Source organism: Arthrobotrys flagrans (assembly GCF_004000055.1).
Source record: "Arthrobotrys flagrans strain CBS H-5679 chromosome Unknown unitig_9, whole genome shotgun sequence".
Classification (NCBI taxonomy): domain Eukaryota; kingdom Fungi; phylum Ascomycota; class Orbiliomycetes; order Orbiliales; family Orbiliaceae; genus Arthrobotrys; species Arthrobotrys flagrans.
The window spans coordinates 388,810-405,837 of record NW_027137551.1 but is presented as its reverse complement, the minus strand read 5'-3'; the positions used below and the strand labels follow the sequence as shown (position 1 = coordinate 405,837).

At 46.7% G+C, this 17,028-nt stretch overlaps 4 protein-coding genes across 4 annotated transcripts; 2 read left to right on the top strand and 2 right to left on the bottom strand.

Moving 5' to 3' along the window:
• Positions 1-2,809: 2,809 nt before the first annotated feature.
• On the top strand, positions 2,810-4,369 carry DFL_005498 (uncharacterized protein; the record flags this gene model as incomplete). Its single annotated transcript, XM_067634765.1, has 1 exon — positions 2,810-4,369. The coding sequence occupies one exon, from the start codon at positions 2,810-2,812 to the stop codon at positions 4,367-4,369; it is 1,560 nt and encodes a 519-aa protein (XP_067489263.1).
• Positions 4,370-5,594: 1,225 nt separating this feature from the next.
• On the bottom strand, positions 5,595-6,990 carry DFL_005497 (uncharacterized protein; the record flags this gene model as incomplete). Its single annotated transcript, XM_067634764.1, has 3 exons — positions 5,595-5,741; positions 5,820-6,528; positions 6,602-6,990. The coding sequence occupies 3 exons, from the start codon at positions 6,988-6,990 to the stop codon at positions 5,595-5,597; spliced, it is 1,245 nt and encodes a 414-aa protein (XP_067489262.1).
• Positions 6,991-7,622: 632 nt separating this feature from the next.
• On the bottom strand, positions 7,623-11,635 carry DFL_005496 (uncharacterized protein; the record flags this gene model as incomplete). Its single annotated transcript, XM_067634763.1, has 6 exons — positions 7,623-7,731; positions 7,808-8,017; positions 8,081-8,181; positions 8,245-8,951; positions 9,021-9,724; positions 9,780-11,635. The coding sequence occupies 6 exons, from the start codon at positions 11,633-11,635 to the stop codon at positions 7,623-7,625; spliced, it is 3,687 nt and encodes a 1,228-aa protein (XP_067489261.1).
• A 3,253-nt stretch (positions 11,636-14,888) lies between these two features.
• DFL_005495 (uncharacterized protein) lies at positions 14,889-16,025 on the top strand (the record flags this gene model as incomplete). Its single annotated transcript, XM_067634762.1, has 4 exons — positions 14,889-14,905; positions 14,971-15,062; positions 15,126-15,269; positions 15,340-16,025. The coding sequence occupies 4 exons, from the start codon at positions 14,889-14,891 to the stop codon at positions 16,023-16,025; spliced, it is 939 nt and encodes a 312-aa protein (XP_067489260.1).
• Positions 16,026-17,028: the final 1,003 nt, after the last annotated feature.

Genomic DNA, 17,028 nt, shown 5'->3' with positions numbered 1-17,028 from the left:
CCCCCGAAATCCGATTCTGACCGGCTCATCCAAGGCCAAATTCCAGCCAAGTCGATCTAACGAACCAATCCAACAAGAAAGTCTGGTGGCGAAACCGTGCGTATATAGTGGGCATTAGGTTGGTATCTACTAACGCATCAACGAAAGCATCTAGTATCGACAGTGTTCTAAACTTGCGAAAGGTAGCATAGCAGGCCCTCCTGTTTGCCGACCTAACAAGCCAACTAATCCAATCCCGCGATGCTCATCTGATAATCCGCAGGAAGAATACGGGAAAAAAGCGGGGTAGCTAAGCACAAGTTCACGGAAAGGAACCCACGACGAGAAAAAAATCAATATATCCGAGATTCAAGAAAAATATGGAGGCTATAATATAAGATTAGATATCTTTATCGGCTCGAGCTGTCGCAACTAGCGACAGCCTAAAATCGTGGTAACTAAGGTGCACTGACGTAGGCGGCTCAACCAACGCTTGCATTCGCTGGTGTGGAAACCCGTCCGGCGACGGGTTCTGTTACAGAATGCCGGTCTGGCATGGGATGCTAACTTGAAAAGTCTGTGGCTGTTTAGCTGCAATTGCGGCGGTGCTTTGAAATTTTTCGTTTCATGGTTCGAAAGTTTTTCAGCGGATGATCCTTCGTTTTGCAAGATTCTGGCTGCGGAGTATCATAAAATGATAGATCTTTGCTATGTAGGATGCAGATTCGGAGAGAGCCGTAGGCCAGGGTTATCATCGGCATTCAACCCACGTGAAGGACTCCTCGTATTTCTGCGTGTCGACGGTAGCGTAATCCCGTCTCCCAAGCAAATGATGAGCATCACCCCACAGAAAATTCATGATCGGTTGCATCTGTTTTAGCAAAAGAAATAGATCGTTAAACGCTTCCTTTTTGGGATTTTTTTTTTTTTTGCAACCTGGCATGCTGTGATTAATATTCTTTTTAGCATTTGATTGGGGCCCTTTAATATGTCGATTTGGGCCACCTTCCTGGAAATGCGGGATTTTTCACGGGAGGAAGAAGGTGAGGTTTGGACGGATTGCAGTGGCTGTGGGGGAATTTCAGTCTCTGGAATACAAACGTTTAGCCTTTGTACGATGGTGAGACTGGATCGGAAGGAGTTTCAGAGACCAAGTCCACGGCAGAGTGCTTTGTTCCCTTGTCCAACATGGCACACGAGGGATCTATCAAGTTATACATGACCGGTGTCGATAGAAGGGCGTTTCCTGCGCCAATGCGTGGATTTTGAACATTTGAGCAATCGTGTATTTTCTCGGGCAGCCGGCCGGTTTGAATTCTTGCATGCAGATGACTGAATTGGCCTGTGGGGAATAACCATTTGTTAACGGCTTTCCTTTTGCGGGGGTTCTTCGATCAGTTGCAATATTAAGATGTGCGGGCCATATGCACGAAATGTCTTCGCCATGCCGGATATTAATTGGTTATGCCCACATGAGCATCCCCATACTAAGCATGAACCCCCATCGTTTGCTCACCAAATGTATCAAGATATGAATGTAAAGAGATGCCGCTTCTTTGGAGTTTTGGAAAAACTGATCTTCGATGCTGCTACACATTGGCGTTGACAGGGACGGGATTTGGTGTGGGCCCCTGCAGCCTGGTTCCCCACCTTTCCACCTTGGGGTCCAGGCACCATTCCAGACTGGGTTAACCGTATGGCAGGAAGGAAGGGAAGAAAAAGGACAGGGCGAAAGGGAATTAAACGGCAGGCAGGCAGGCCAGGACAGGACGACGTGGGGAGCAGCAGACTTGCTGGGCTTAGCAGGTCAGGTCGGATGGGATAACGGTCGTTATTTCATGCAGTTTTGGTAGGCGGTATTAAATTGCCTGCGCACCCCCGTTGGAGGTCATTGAGGAAAAATGAAAGCATTCCTCGACTCCTTTTGCCAGCATATCTTCATATTTTGGCTTCAAGGTTTTTGATTTTTTGGAGACGAGCGACTGGAATTCCTTGCGGCTGGATTGTAGGGACCCTGATATATATTCTATTCTATTCCGCATCTTATCGATATCTTTCGACTTCGAATTCGACTTTAAATTGTCACCGACGTAAAGCGATACGAAACTGAAGTCCGGATTGTCAACGATTCCATATTCCGGGTCTATTTCTGTACGGTATACGGCTACAATCCACGACACGCGTACATATAACAGAAATATCTATTACCGATAGAGCACTCGTTGTAAGTCAGTTCACAATCACCAACCAACTCTCTCTTCGAACTCCGTGCCTGGAAACAATATCACCGTTGTTGTTTGTGATGCTGGTTGGCGCCTGGAGCCATGATGAGCGGCTCGAGACTGCCTGTTTCTATAATTAATCCGGCTCCATCGTTACCTATCCCCCATCACATACAGACATTCGCATGTCATGTCAATGTACCGCACTGCACTCCGCGACGGTCTGACAGGCCAAGCCGTCAGTGCCTGGGGAAGCCTTGAGCGCGCTTACCTCATTTCTGCAAATTGAACTGAATCTCGTTGCATCTTGACGCCGTTTCAGACTAAAATTTGCCGGGTCCTGGTTCCTTTCCTTTCGCCAGTTTTCCCGTCGTCGATTAATGTTTGTCAGTTGTCGGCCCGTGATGGATGCTCTCGCTCGCGGTGGTCTGCTCTGTTGTATTAATTAATATGGTTATCTAACATTCCATCGCTCCTCTTGTTCCTCAAGACTATCGATATCCTTCTTAACATGCTCCCATTGATGCCGACATCGTAAACAATCTCCCCCGACATCTCCTCCGCCTGTCCGGGGCCTCCGTTCCTAATTACCTTTCCCTATTCTCACAATGCTGGCGGTTCCCCGTCCTGTTCTGGCGTCCTCAACACATAATGATCGTGTTCCACCGTCCGAGCACGACGACTCCGATTCATACCTAGGCGATTTCCCCAGCCAGCGTCCTTCCATCTCCGACGACGTCGACCGCTTCTACCTCCCAGTATGCTCGCCCGTCGTCACAAACCAACCTACCCCTCTTCCTCCCCTATCTTCGATCCCTGGGAACTTCCCGTCTGCCAAGGATGACGAGGAAGCCGAAAACAAGCCGACAAAGCGGACATCGCCGTTAGTAATCGTCCAAACTGGTGTCTTCTACTTCTTCTCCTGTGGTTGGTGCGGTATGACCGAGACTTCCAAAAGAGTCCGAAAGGAAGCAGAGGTAGCGAACCAGTCCCTTCGTGAGAGATGGAGGTATGAAGTAGAAAACCGACCGAAGGCGCTTCGGAAATTGATCAAGACGACTGCCGACAATGTCGAAACAAACATCGTGCCATCGATCATGGCTCGCGTGTCTCATCATTACCACTACTACACGGGGACCGAACAAACAAATACAAAACAGGGTGACGTGGTGTCGATGGCTTCGTCTGATACATATGCACCCATGGCGTATTCCCGATGGCGACGACATGAGATTGCGCGACCAAGGGAAGGTAGCCAGGCCGCTCCTCTGATTCAAAACTTCGCTGAAGCAACGAGTACGACACACGGCCTTAATAACGATTTAATGTGGATGATGGAGCCGCCTCCGGCACCGGTATGGAAGAGCGACGGGAAGCAGGCTCCGAGGTTGGCGCTGGCCGACGAGGACGAAATGCTTCACGAGAATATCAAACCACGACTGGTTTCGAGACCGACCGCTCCAAGCAAACCAAAGCCGACCATTATGAGGATTCCGACCTTACCTTCCATTGAATCTTTAGCTAGCCGGGTTGCCGAAGAACAGCACCAGCAGGAGATTGCAAATATCCCAAGAATCCCACCCACAGCACTCCATGTCTCATCGCCTTCATATACCAACCGACGAATCTCACGTCCTCAACCGCTTGTCCTTGGTGAGGCTCTGAAGGAAAATGCCCCTCGTCAACCGCAACCGTCATCACCGGCATCCCCTCCTTTCTCTGCTCCGGCCCGGTCCATGTCTTGGGAAACCACAACCGAAATCACGCCTAGATCATCCAGCGAACGGGACTTCAACATCCACGGCTCGGACGGTGCATATTCTCCAACCACAATATACTCCACCGCTCCAATTCCACGTCTTCGCTCACCATCCCTTACAAAGGCGGCTCTAGCCTCCCGAGATGAGAGCGGAAACCTTGACCTGACATTCGGACCCAGACGTTTGAGTGTCACTGCCCTCAACAACGCCACGAGTACTACCCTGGCCGAGAGTAACGGCAGCACCCTGATGCTTGATAAGGTCATCAGCGACAGCTTCGACAAGGCTGTTATCCCAATCCCGGATGTCCCAGTCGATTCGATCTCGCCGCCTAACTCGCCGCCAAGATCACCGGGGTCTAGGGCCGCCAGGAGAAGAAGTATTCCTTTGACCGGATTTAGGGTCTAGGCTACCAAATTATCATTAAAAGGGGGGGAACTTGTCAGCTACCTATTGGTAATCTGAAAGCTATTAGGAGGTTGGCTTTCTCAAAGTTATGGTTTTTCTTTCTCTTTATATCCTGTTGCATAAAGCATCTTTCTTTTTTACTGTTGGGAGGTAGTTTTCTTTTGCATGGTTTTTGGGAATTGGCGTTCGGTTGTATTATATTTCCTTTTCATCCACTTTTGCATTCTGGTTTGTGTTTTTTCTTGGTTCATCCATGATAGTACATTACTATTGGAAAAAAATTCGGTGGTTGTCAAGATAGTTGAGAACGATAGGGGTTCTTTTTGCTTTCCCTTCTTTTTTTTTTTTTTTGGGGGGGGGGGGAAGCGTTTTTCATTCGGATTGGATTGCTTTTACCAGTTGTGGCATCGTCTGAAGATTTTAAGATTGTTCTTTTTTCTTTCTTAATTTTCTTTTCAACTGTACATACCATTTTAAGGATACTTTTTGTTTCTTCTTTATTTCTTCTTATTTCAGATTCAGATTCTTTGGTATGATTACGACAAAATTGTATATGCCTTTCCCCTCCTTTTTTTTCTTTTTTTCTACTTCTTCATCTGTATTCTTCATCCATTGGTATTAGATGTGGTTGTTTATAGATTGGAGTGTGTGGCATATACGTATGACGAGGGGTGAAGGCATGCGTGGGAGAGTAGGGGCGTAGAAAAGTATAGATAAGATGGGGGGGTGGTCAATTGAATACAATTTTGATTGAGTTTTGATATTTTAAGATATATGAGGCTAGTATTTGATATGTCTCGTTAATTCCACGAGGTTACGAGGTACGAGAACAAGGGTTGGTCGGCAGGTGGTGCTCTGCTTGATTGTCATTATGAAAACCTAGATCGGAATACTTAGAGCATAAAAGAGTGGACGAGGAAATCCCGTTCCTGGAACATATCAGTTTCTTAACAGAAGCCTGCATAACATATTTCGCAGTCTAGAGTCCTCAAAATCCAACATTTCTCGTGTTGAGGCCTAGTTACTACTCCACCGGAAGGCCGGGCTTAACTAACATAGATTATACGATTCTAACCTGATCTCATACGTAATTAACTATCCACTAGGTTGCATAAAATGTTCCCGCAAAAACAAATAGGTCTAATCACCCAGGTACCTTTTAGAGAGAAGCCGAAAAGTGCAGCGACTGTTTGGAGTCGACGTCGCAAATGTAAAAAATCAAATATTAAAGTGTCATATCCATCATCCTCCTCTCGAGGTTCATGTCTGCTCTTACTCCCGCAGCTGGAGAATGATTCTGTCCACCGATTCGAGCACCGCATTCATTACAAACCCCGAGACTCACGGGCATGCCGCACTCCCCAACGGTAAACTATATGAAATCACTATCAGTAAGACCGTCTTCCCGAATCTAAAGCTATTGCAGTCCGGAATACGAAAGTAGACATACCTGATGGCCGTTAGAACAAACATACCAATGTCCAGTTCCTCGAAATTCGTTCGCCATTGCCTCGTAGACTTGCTTCATTTCACTGCCAGTCACAACTGAATAGAAAGTACCACCTTGTACTGCTCTAATTGTCTCTTGGACATCTCCTTCAAGCCGCTGACAACTCGGAATGATTGCACAGATATCTAAGCATTCTTCCAGATCCTCGACCGCCTCGGATCTTAGTTCTGAACCATCTCTGCCCGCTAGCGCATCGCCCCCGCCCTTTATTTCGTCACGATGCTTGAGGGCGAGGGCCATAAATCTGGCTACCACAATCCGGGTTTGTATCTCTATAAGTTGTTGTTTTCGGTGCTTGCATATCTCCACTAACTTTTTACCCTGGGTAATTGCTGTATTTGCGTCGGTTGCTATTTTTTTCCACATTATTTTCTGCAGTTGCTCTGGAGTGGAGTCTTTACTAGCGATGATATCCATATCGCAGATTTGAAGGAACATCAAACGTAATTCTTGGTATGCTCCCTCGATTCCGAAACGGTACTGCACCACGGAGGGGTTGTAGGTTTCGGGGCTAAGGTCATATCTTCTGCATGCGTATGTAGCCAGCTCGTAGACGCGGTGGTAGGGTTGTTCCTCTGTTAGAACCTGTTTGTTGTAGGCTCTGAGCCTGCCTTGGAGGATAGAGAGCGCCCTGTAACGTTCTGAAAGCCTGTTTGGTCGTGGGATATGTTAGGTCTGTCATTAAAACGATTTGGAACATAAACATTAAGAACCATTCTTACGCTTTACGATGAACTGCTTGGAAGGCATCTCGTGAACTCTCAAAGGTATCCTGGAGGAGATTGATGTCTCTAATGAGACTAATTAGACGGTCGTTAGAAGTGAGTGTGAACTGCCGGATAGAAATTTGCAATTGGGCCTTTTTGACGACCTCGTTGTATCTTGCGGAGGTTGTATAGGCGGCTCTACAATCAGGGCACCTTGGGATTTCTGGCGTGGACGATTCCTGGACGTATCGTTTGGTAATCTTCCACCCGTCTGGCGAATTGAATTCGAAGAAGTCGGTCATATGGACGACCCCATCAAAAGTGTCGACGGTGTAGAAATGACCACACGGAAGGAATATCATCGGCGTATCTGTCGATTCACGATAAGTTGTGAACTCCAACATGTCGACGACGGACTCCAGAACATCATCCGGACCGCAAACCCGACAAAACTTTTTATCCGGGCATTTCTCTCCACAAAGTGATGGACATCGGTGACCGCATTCGAGAACCTGGGAGCAGAGCTGATCGCATGGGAGGATATTGCAGGAAACACCACACGGCATGATACACCGTTGGTGCTCGCACCCAAGAGTGCATTGCTCAGCACAAGGCGGACAAGGGTCCTTGCATTTGCCCTTGCACTTCGAATGTTGACAATATATTTCGCATTCTCTCTCGCATAGGCCACAGGGTTCACCTTCATGGCATTGACGCGCGCAAGAATGTGTGCAGGTATTGAAAGGTCGGTCACACCTTTGTTTGCATTTGACATGCTTGGTATCAAAAGTACCGGGTTCAGTGGTTGATGGCTTCCGACAATCTATGCATCTTCCTAGGCAGGAATGACCACAAGCAATAAGTTCTCTGCATAGTGAAGTGCAACGGAAGTCTGAAGAAGTAACATCGCGTCCACAATCAACCAGTATTTTATGGTTGCAACCGGGTACTACCTTTTCAACTCTTACCCTGCAGAAGTACTCTTCTAATTTTTGATATTTAAAACACTTCATTTCGGTGACTCGATGGCCACACTTCAGAGGAACCTCTCGAATGGGCACAAGGCAAGGTGCGCAAGGTTGACCACAGTTTGAACCGCAGGGGTGACCACAGCCTGCAAGCTGCTTGGGGCACGGCTCATGGCACTTTGTCAGATTGTGCAGGGCGCTTGAGTGACATTTCGAACCGCAAGCGTGGCCGCATTGAAGTCGCCATTCGCACATGTTGCTGCAGCCACCTTCTGGGGCATAAGTAATGAAGTCTTCTTTAGAAGCGGCGAGGATTGTAATATTTTTGTGGCGTTCGCATTGTAATTCGAAAGCATCCCCGAGACAGTCGTTGATACTCATATGACTAATGACGTTCGACCACATTGGTACGGATCCGGCTGTATTGGCATCACCGATGATATACATTCCCCATTTAGCGCGGCTATAAATGATGTTAACATACTGGTCTTAGTCAATTTGTTCATCGGATTCCGTTATATCTTACCTTAAAAGAACGTTGATACGGTTACTTGTCTTTAGGAAGCCGCACTGGTGCTCTTTGTTGCTGCGCACGAGGGATATAATGACTACATCGGCCTCTTCGCCCTATGTAACGTAGAACCTGTCAGCATACTAATAGTGGTGATTGGGAAATGTTCGTTAACCTACTTGGAAGTTATCGATTGTCGCAATTCTGACGGCAGCAGCAAGACTTGATTTTCGGATGATTTCTTGCGGCCGTAAGTCTTCCGGTTTCTTCTCATTTTCATCGTCGTCGAGGAAGCCCTCAATTTCGTCCAAGGCATCTTGGTCCCTACTTCCAACAACGATATCCATGATATTTCCTAGAGACCTCCTCAATTTAGACATTTGCCCAAGGTACGGCGTCAGAACAGCAATTTGCTTTTCTTTGAAGATGCCTTGATGCAGAAGATGCGTGACTAGTGAAATAGCCATTTCCTGCTCGAAGTCGTTGGTATAGGACGCTGTCGCTTTGATAGCATCACCTTTCGAGTCCGGTCGGCCATGGGTCATCCAGAACAGTCTCTTCTTCATACCAGGGATTGGTGGGTAATCCGGAACTGCGTCCAGGAGACTAGGGTAGGTTTTGAGTCTGATCAGATCCGCAACTGTGGGATGCATTCGACGTTGGGTATTGAGACTGGCTATAGGAAACTTTAGAGCTAGATTTCCATAAGGTTGTTGAACGAGCCTTTCAAAGAGTGAGACGTCTAAACGATACGCTTGGCCTTTCCTGCTTTCTACGGAGAGATCGTAGTTTGCAACATGGGGCCTTAGTTGTTCGTGGTCGCCGATTAAAATCATGTGTTCGATCGAGGGTATCAGCGTAGTAATCGTATGTGCTTCCAAAATTTCTATGATATGTAAGAAGATATGGTCAGAGGTTTGAATTCAAGATATTTATAATAGAAGTAGTAGCATACCTCCAGCTTCTTCGCAGAATAATACCTTCGCTTGTACTCTTTCTAGCATATCGGCATGAGCAGCCAAACTAGAAGTTGTCACACCAATTATATCTGCTGCCTGTAGTAATCGTCTATCCCTTTCTTTCCTGACAGTTGATAATTTTTCGCTTTTGATCCGGTGCTGCTCTGCAACATCTGCGAGACCGGTTATAGCATTTCGAAGAACTTCGTTTTTCCAAAACCTCAGAACTGCATTGATCTCGGTAGGAGTTAAGGACCAAGGGTCTAGATTGTTGTTTAGAATAAATCGAACAGATCTACCAATCGGTCCATACATTGCTTTCTTCCTCCAAAGCGCGAATGGCTTTTGTTTGCCATATTGGACTTCCCACCCTTCGGAGTCTACATTTCTCGTAAACAGGGCGCTGAAAAAGCTGGGGTAGTTTTCTTCTATATGAGAGCGGAGCGTGGGTTCTGAATCCACGTAGGCAAGAGTATTGCAATATTTAGCGGCGTCATCTGCTAGGTCTCTAGTTGCTGCTTTCAGATCCCACATCTCTTTCCCTTCAACCCGGGTGTTCTCAGTTGAGGTTACGAGATTTTTTAGGAGATATTTGTCAAGCCTCTCAGATTTTGACCTCGAACCCAGGCGGACAATGTTATCGATACCAATGTCAAGAAGGTGTTCGAGAAATTGATCGAGCGCATGGTTGGTATAGCAGCTGTTAGCGTGTTAGATATCACTAAAAGATACGAGAGAGGATATATTTTACTTACACACAAACCACAGGGCCTAAGTCGGCTTTAGTTTTGTTGGCCAGTAGAACCTTTACAATCTTGGTTCCGACAAAGCTTTTCCCAGTGCCGGGTGGGCCTTGAATCAGACCGACTTCGCGGGAAAGAGCCTTCACGAGCGATTGTGCCTGCCCATCATCTAGAGTCGTATTCTCAAGTAATATTTGTATATCGAAATCGCTTGCCGCCGCCGGGTAAAGAGGAACCGGATCTTGAGGCGGGGTAGTGAAAATTGATTTCAAATCAAAGAAGAAATTAGGACGCAAGGCATATGGGGGTGGCCGTACATCCACTTGAGTGCCGTCCTCGACTGATTGTTGGAAAATGAGGGACGGATCGGGGGCAAGCCAGTCGATGAATGGTATCGCCTGGGTATTACCTATACGTTTTTGCAAACCTTGTAGAATGGGACGAAACGCTGCCAACAGGGTCTTGGGAAATTCAATGAGATCGATCTGGGAAGAATCTCTGGCGTATGCTAGCTTAGACAGCCACTCAATATTTTCTTCTCGAACGGCGTTGGCAAAGCTCAAAATAATTCCAGCACGATTAGGATCTTCTGCTAGCGTTGAAAGCGCCCGATCAGATCCATCTTCCGTATCGTCTCGGTCCCAATTTCGGATATTTCGCTCTGTAACATATCTCTCGGCGACCGTAAAGAAGACTGCTTCGTTTGTTTCGTTGAGAATGCACACAAGGGAATTGTAGGTAAGAAGGTCCTCATGCTCACGAGACCACCACTCCCGGCGTGCCTGGTCACTTAAGTTCGGAATTGGCTGGTCGAATGTGATGCCGACCTTCAGTCCTTGGTGGGCGGTGAAGGTAATTTCTTCAACCCGTACATTCTGATGGATTAATACAGCGACCCCAGCAGTGAAAAATCGGTTTACTCCATCCTTCTTTCGCTTCTTGGAGCCTCTGAGAACGTCTAGATTTCCACGATTTTCTATGATTTGACGAAGTGATTCGCGAAGACACCCAATGCTATCTTCCCGAAGAAGCCTAAATTGGGTGTCGAGAAGTTTCTGATTTCGGTCCAAGAAGGCGGTCTCTGCTCCAATCTGGGGGAGATACTCGGGCACATCAGACCTAATCTCTTCTGCCGTGGGTAGGATAAGAATATCCGCAATAGAAACGTAGTCGTTATTGTGCCTGGGTCCACTCTCTGAAAGCTCTCCTGGCAATCGTACCGTATTTTGAATCGCGGGGTGAAGGCTTGGACGGACAGCCCCCCTTCCTTGGCTGGCGGATGTGGGTTTTGCAGGAACCAAAGAAGGTAGTTGCTCTCCAAGCTCTAGTTTCTCATTTATGACTTTGAAATTCTGGTGAAGATGCCGCATTTCAGGATTTTGGAGTAGATGCTGCTCATTAGCTTGGACTAAGGCCTCTCTTGCGATTCGCTTTATCCCATCCTGAACCATCGCATTAGAATTGAGATGGATGGTGTGTCTGAGGGCTGATGTGATCATTGCGAACACCTCCGGATACCCATCCGGGTTATTCGACATCAAAGTCTTTGATCGGGAGAGAATTCTATTGAAGAATTCGATACCGCGACTACCAGAGAAGCCGTAGACAACATTGTAGATTGTACCCGCATATTTTTCAATAACGATGGAGTTTTGAAATTCGGTGTTGGTGATAATCTTTAGAAATGGGATACCGTGAACAATAAAACTGAGTTCCCCAGTGGTTCCGTCATACGCTAGATCTGCTTCTAGGAGCTGGCGGATGTGCTCCAGATTCTTGTCATTCGCAAGTTCTTTGATCACTTCCTGGGCGGTCCCAATGTCTTTTGTTGTTATCATATGTAGGGCTCCTTCGAGGAAAGTTTTCATTTGCACTGGTGAATAAGGACCACGGATCCTACAAATTCTCCTCCAACTTTCTATAGGGGTAACAGTTAGGTTGGTGGCGGCTTGGGTTGAGGAAGACGAAGCGGTCGTTGGTCGGGTTTGCGAAGCCTGGTTATGGGATTCGCCGGTGAAATGGCCGTAGGAACACCTCCCCCCTCGCCGACAACTTCCTAATCGTTGGTACTCTCTGCATGCTTCGACTAAGTTTTCCTGATGTGCATATCTGCACTTGGCACCTCTCCTGCATCTTTGCTCTCGCCATTCAAAGCAAATTCTTGCGCTTAACATGTTGGGCGAGCAGACGTGGCGGGGCCGAAAGAAAAGAGGTGAAGAATGAGGGGTCGATGTAAGATAGTGAGTAAGGCCGGGGGACAAACTGAACCCCTAGACACCTAGTATGTAAATAGATGGCCAAGTGGTTTTTGAAAAGTTAAAAGTCGATGTATATAGAATACAGTACTGTATACCGGTATGGTCGAACAGGAATCCCGGTGATATTTGAGGGGAAATCTTCCAGGTTGCTCTAGAGTTTCGAGAGCTTCGGATCACGGATTCCTGTTCGATCTATTCTATCAGCTTATCCCTAAGATTAATCTAGAGTATCAAGCAAAATGGTCTAGACACGTCGGCACGAGACTATTTGGCTCCATAATTTACGTTCTAGAACTCATGATCTGGTCTGATTCGACGGGATGTGGGGGTATCTTGGAGCCTTGAATAATTGTTCTATCTGAATTAGATTTCTTCTTCTTCCTTCCTCACTTACATGAACAGTCTTGATTCTGCGTCGCGTGTTTTTAAACTAATGCTGTGTATTTCTAGAGCATCCTAGCATTCTGAGGGAATAGTTTTGATAACTTGATGATTGTGGTAGACGTTGATTTTGTTCGGCTTTGAAAAATTATGGCAAATTGTGGAAATCTGGAGATAAGTACGACATACCACACAAGGATTTGGTAGGTATGGTCTCGTGTGTAGATGGAAATTTCACATTAAGAGCTTTTCGAGTGGTATTCAAAATTCAATACAGTTCTCATAGGTTTATGCACTGATGTGGGGGGCAGTTATTTGATGCCTGAATTCCGTGCCGGGATCACTGTATATTGGGTTGGTTTAGTATTAATTACAAGACATGTGGCACAATCGATGGACCTGTTTATGATCTTTGCTCTTTACCAGTATGCAGTCACCCCGAACTGAAAGCTGTCCACTAGGCAGCTTTCCGCGGAGCATTCCGATGCTCTCGCCAGCTCTAGAGTTTCTCAAGCCGTTGGCAGTTTTCTCGCTCGCTAGTCAGAACGGAAATTGAAAATCCTTGTGATTTGTTATCAGCCTTGTTGTCTTGCGTGTCACACAATCGATACGCAACCGGTTGATAGGGTGGGGCATCATATCGGTGGGGCGGAAAGTTTTCCAGTGTCGATATACTGCATGGTACTCTCGATATATGCTTAAGCATGTTACCACTCCAAGATTTTTCCTACCTACGGGTTTGTAGCGCATATAGGTTGCAGAAGATATGGTGCCCTTCTGGTGGTGGAAAACTTCAACCATTGGTAGAAATATTTTGACAAAACTTGATAGCAGTAGGTCTTAGGATAGGCCAACAATTAAGTCAGGCAATATCCCTGCACCACAATCAAATCTAGGCTGTCAGTGATTAAAATTCATTCGAACCCTCAGTAAAACCCCATTTATGGGAGAGATCGATTTTCAAAAACTTACTAAGAGATTGAAGAAGAAGAGGCGGTGGTGATTCTGTGGATCTATCGAAGCCATAGCCATAGCATAGTTGTGTCGGCATGTGATTGATCCTACGGGGAGTGCGAAGGCAGACAGCTGTGCCGCTATCGAACAGTAAGTCTAGCAAGGTCTCGAGGAGGGATTTTGTCCCAATCGGAGACCAAGGATCCAATGTGTTACATTTCCTTCGTTTCGGTTGCCGCTGGTATATACCAATTCTGTTCGCAACAACCTGAACGAGTGCTAATTCCTTACGAGGTTGATTAGATTCCAGTTGAGATGACTTTGGAAAGTGCGAGGAAAGAATAATTCTACGGATTAGGTGCATGCCTAGCTATTGCTAGTACATCGACTGAAGGAATCGAATCTACTGCGCCGGTAGCAGGGTATCGGGGTATCTTTGAAACTTCGCCCTAACTTTGTACAAATTTCCTCTGTGCTATATTAAGGATTCTTTGCTCCGCGTTTCCAAAGCTTTAAGCCACAATATCCTCATCTTGAAAGTATCTGATGGCCCAACGGCCAGAGTATTAAGAATCATAAATCGCTTCTCGTGCGAGCGTCTACGTGCGTTCGTCGCAGTGCTATTGCTGCCTGTTGTTTCGATCTCGCTGACTTTGAATACCGTGTGGAAGTTGAGACTGGAGGCTTGATATGAAGATTACTTTCAAAAAAACACTGGCAGTCGTCTATATACACCGTGGGTATACAAAAAATGGTAAGTCGTAATGTTATTCCATGTCGACATGCCGTGACGTGCCCATGCGTAGGTCACGTCGTTTAGAACATCCCACGCCATGAACCCCGGGGAATATGCGTTGTGTGGTATTTTGAAGCAAATTAATCAGCGGAATGGAAAAAGCCTCGTTCTTGATCCTCCAAATTAACCGAGGCTCTTTGTCTTCGTTGAAGTATCGCTACGGCGCAATACTATTGGTGCGGGGCTCTATATGCTACAGCCGGGGTGTGGTGGAAATTTCCTTGGCAAGTCCGCAATTGTAACCCCTGCAAATGTTGCCTGCTGTTGAAGGTTTTCGGGCAGCCTTCAGATTTGGGGGTTAGGAATCTCCGCCCACTGGAGGATAGAGATAAATCTCTCTCATTGTCCCTTCCTGATTGACGGAGGCATCTCTTTTCGCCTTCATCGCGGGGGGATACCTCGACAAAGACCTAGTAACTCTCTTTTGCCACTTTACCTTTCACAAACTTTTACCTGCTCACCAAACGTCTGAGTGGGAATCAGGAAGACCAACCACCAGCTGAGTTACGGCCCTACCGCAGCCAGTTCGGTTTGGACAGCCAGTCGCCGCCACTTCTCCGACTGGCAGTGTCTTGCACTTCCTTTATCTTGTTTTCCATTCCACCGTCAAAATTTCAGACTCTATAGATTCGGTTTCTAGCAATCCCGATCACCACAAAACACACTATCTCGACCAGGAACCTCCTGGTGAATCAGAAGTATCTTTTTTATTATCGATCTGTAGGCCCGAAGATGTCGAACAGGGGAGTGTTTTAAATCCGTCGGGACCCTACGACAACGGACTGCTAGTTAATTCTAGTGGTTCTCGTCACAGTAGCCTGTCTACTCAGACTACTGAAGATCATTCAGGCGCTCAGTATGAGTTCCTGAACGGATGCGTGGCTGGCTTTTCTGCCGAGTCGAGTCGTAAGTGTCTCTGTCTCCAGCTTTCAAGTTCTAGCCATAGCTTAATATTGGGCTCGAAACCAGACCATCCTTTAGCTTTTAACAATCTTAATGCCAACAATACGTTCTTTAACCTGGCCAACAACCAACCTGTGGCCATGCATTTTTCTGAAACTATCTTGAATGACCCTGTTCCCCTTTATGATGGCGTTGTACCAGGGCCATCGGGTTAGTTTCCCACAATCCTATCTTGTCTGGATGATTATTATTGGACGGCTAACATGATCATCATACACAGACACTACGAACCAATATCAAAACGTACTTGGGTGTGATTTCACTCTGTACTCAGAGGAAGACAACCTGGAGGAGCAATTCGGCCTCCAATATCCCTCTGAACACCTCACAGGTACAACCGAGACCCCGGCCGAGTCTCCATGCTCTTCTTGGAGCCATGAAGATGCCCTCGGTTCTCCACTCCTCTCCTCTTCGGCTTCCAGAAATTCGGAAGACCGAGGGAGCCTCAGTCCTGCTGCTGAGGATTTAAATGCTCTGGCCGAGAGAAGGCTTAAAGAGGACGACGGTGGGAAGCGGCGGAGGAAGCTCTCCATTTCTACTCTAGCCAAACGCTCTCGGGTCCAAAAAGCCGTCCCAGAGCGAAAAACCGGGATCCGGCGACCCCGGAAACCATCATTTTTTTGTCGTTGGGAAGGATGTATGGCTTCCTTTACCAGGCAAAGAGAATTTGAAATGCATATGGGGAAGCACGAGAAGCCACTCTTCTTTTGCGACGTCTGTCAACAACTCCTTACGAGAAAGGATAATCGCAGGAAGCACGATGATTCCAAACGTCATCGAGCCAACCTTGCCAATTCCCCAGTGCTTTCCTCGCCTCCTCCTTCTTTCTCCTCCTCCTCCTCTTCTTCCTCCCCCCCTCTGGTCCGTCGGGCTTCCATTTCTCATCAAACCCTAGTCCAACTGTGAGCGCCTCCAGTTCCCTACCTTGCATTGAGGGTACGCCACTACTTTTAGACCAACTTTCTCTATATCCTCATGTTGGCAATCAACATACCGTTACTGACTTCTTACCTTTGAACACTGAAGCAAAAATGTTAATGCTTCAAGCGAAAATAGCTGCACTTGGTGAAAAGCACGAAGCACTCAATTTTGAGATAAAAGAGGTTATGCAAGAGATGGAAACGATCCGAAGAGAGGCCTAAACCTGTTGAGGACTGACCGCAGGTTAACTGCCTAGGTCAGCCCTCAATGTCTACCTCTATATGCAGAAAGAAAAGCTTCTAGTTACAATGAAGGACTGCTAATTTCGCTCATCTCCCCATGGCGACCGGAATTGGAAGACTAAGCTTTGTCGTTACATAGGATCCTTCATCGTCTCTTTCACAACACCTCTGTGCCATTACTGATATTCCACCGAGGTTCCAGCTTGCTCGAATCGTCTGCCCTAGAACGTAAATTATTGTCTCTGGCCTGAACTTGAAAACCCTCTTCTTGTCGTAGGGGATCGGGATGTCGCCGTTGTATCTGATTTATTTCTCGAAGAAGATTTTCTGGCAGAGTCTATCTTTCTTTGAAAATTTAATAGAGAAAAACGATGACGTCTTGACCTCTGCGACAAGGAGAGGTTGTTCGATGTCAGGCAAAGAGGCCTAGGGTATGGGGGTTTAAGTAAAGTCATTGGAAGCATAAAGGCATTTAGTAATTCGGAGTTCTCGTTGGTGCAAAAGAGTCTTTGAGGTATTCTTTGTGATGGCCGCACTGGCATATCTAGACTATATGGTATCATCCATTGGCTTCACACTCGGGTTTCTTGGCGCATTTTTATGAGGAAAGTTTCTTTAATGAATATTTGCTCGTTACATCTGTTTCACACGCTTTTGATGTCTGGTTTACGAGATATCTTACCGTGAACCCCCCCTCTCTCCACCCATATTTCTCCCCCCTTCTCACTTTACTTCCCACTTCCATA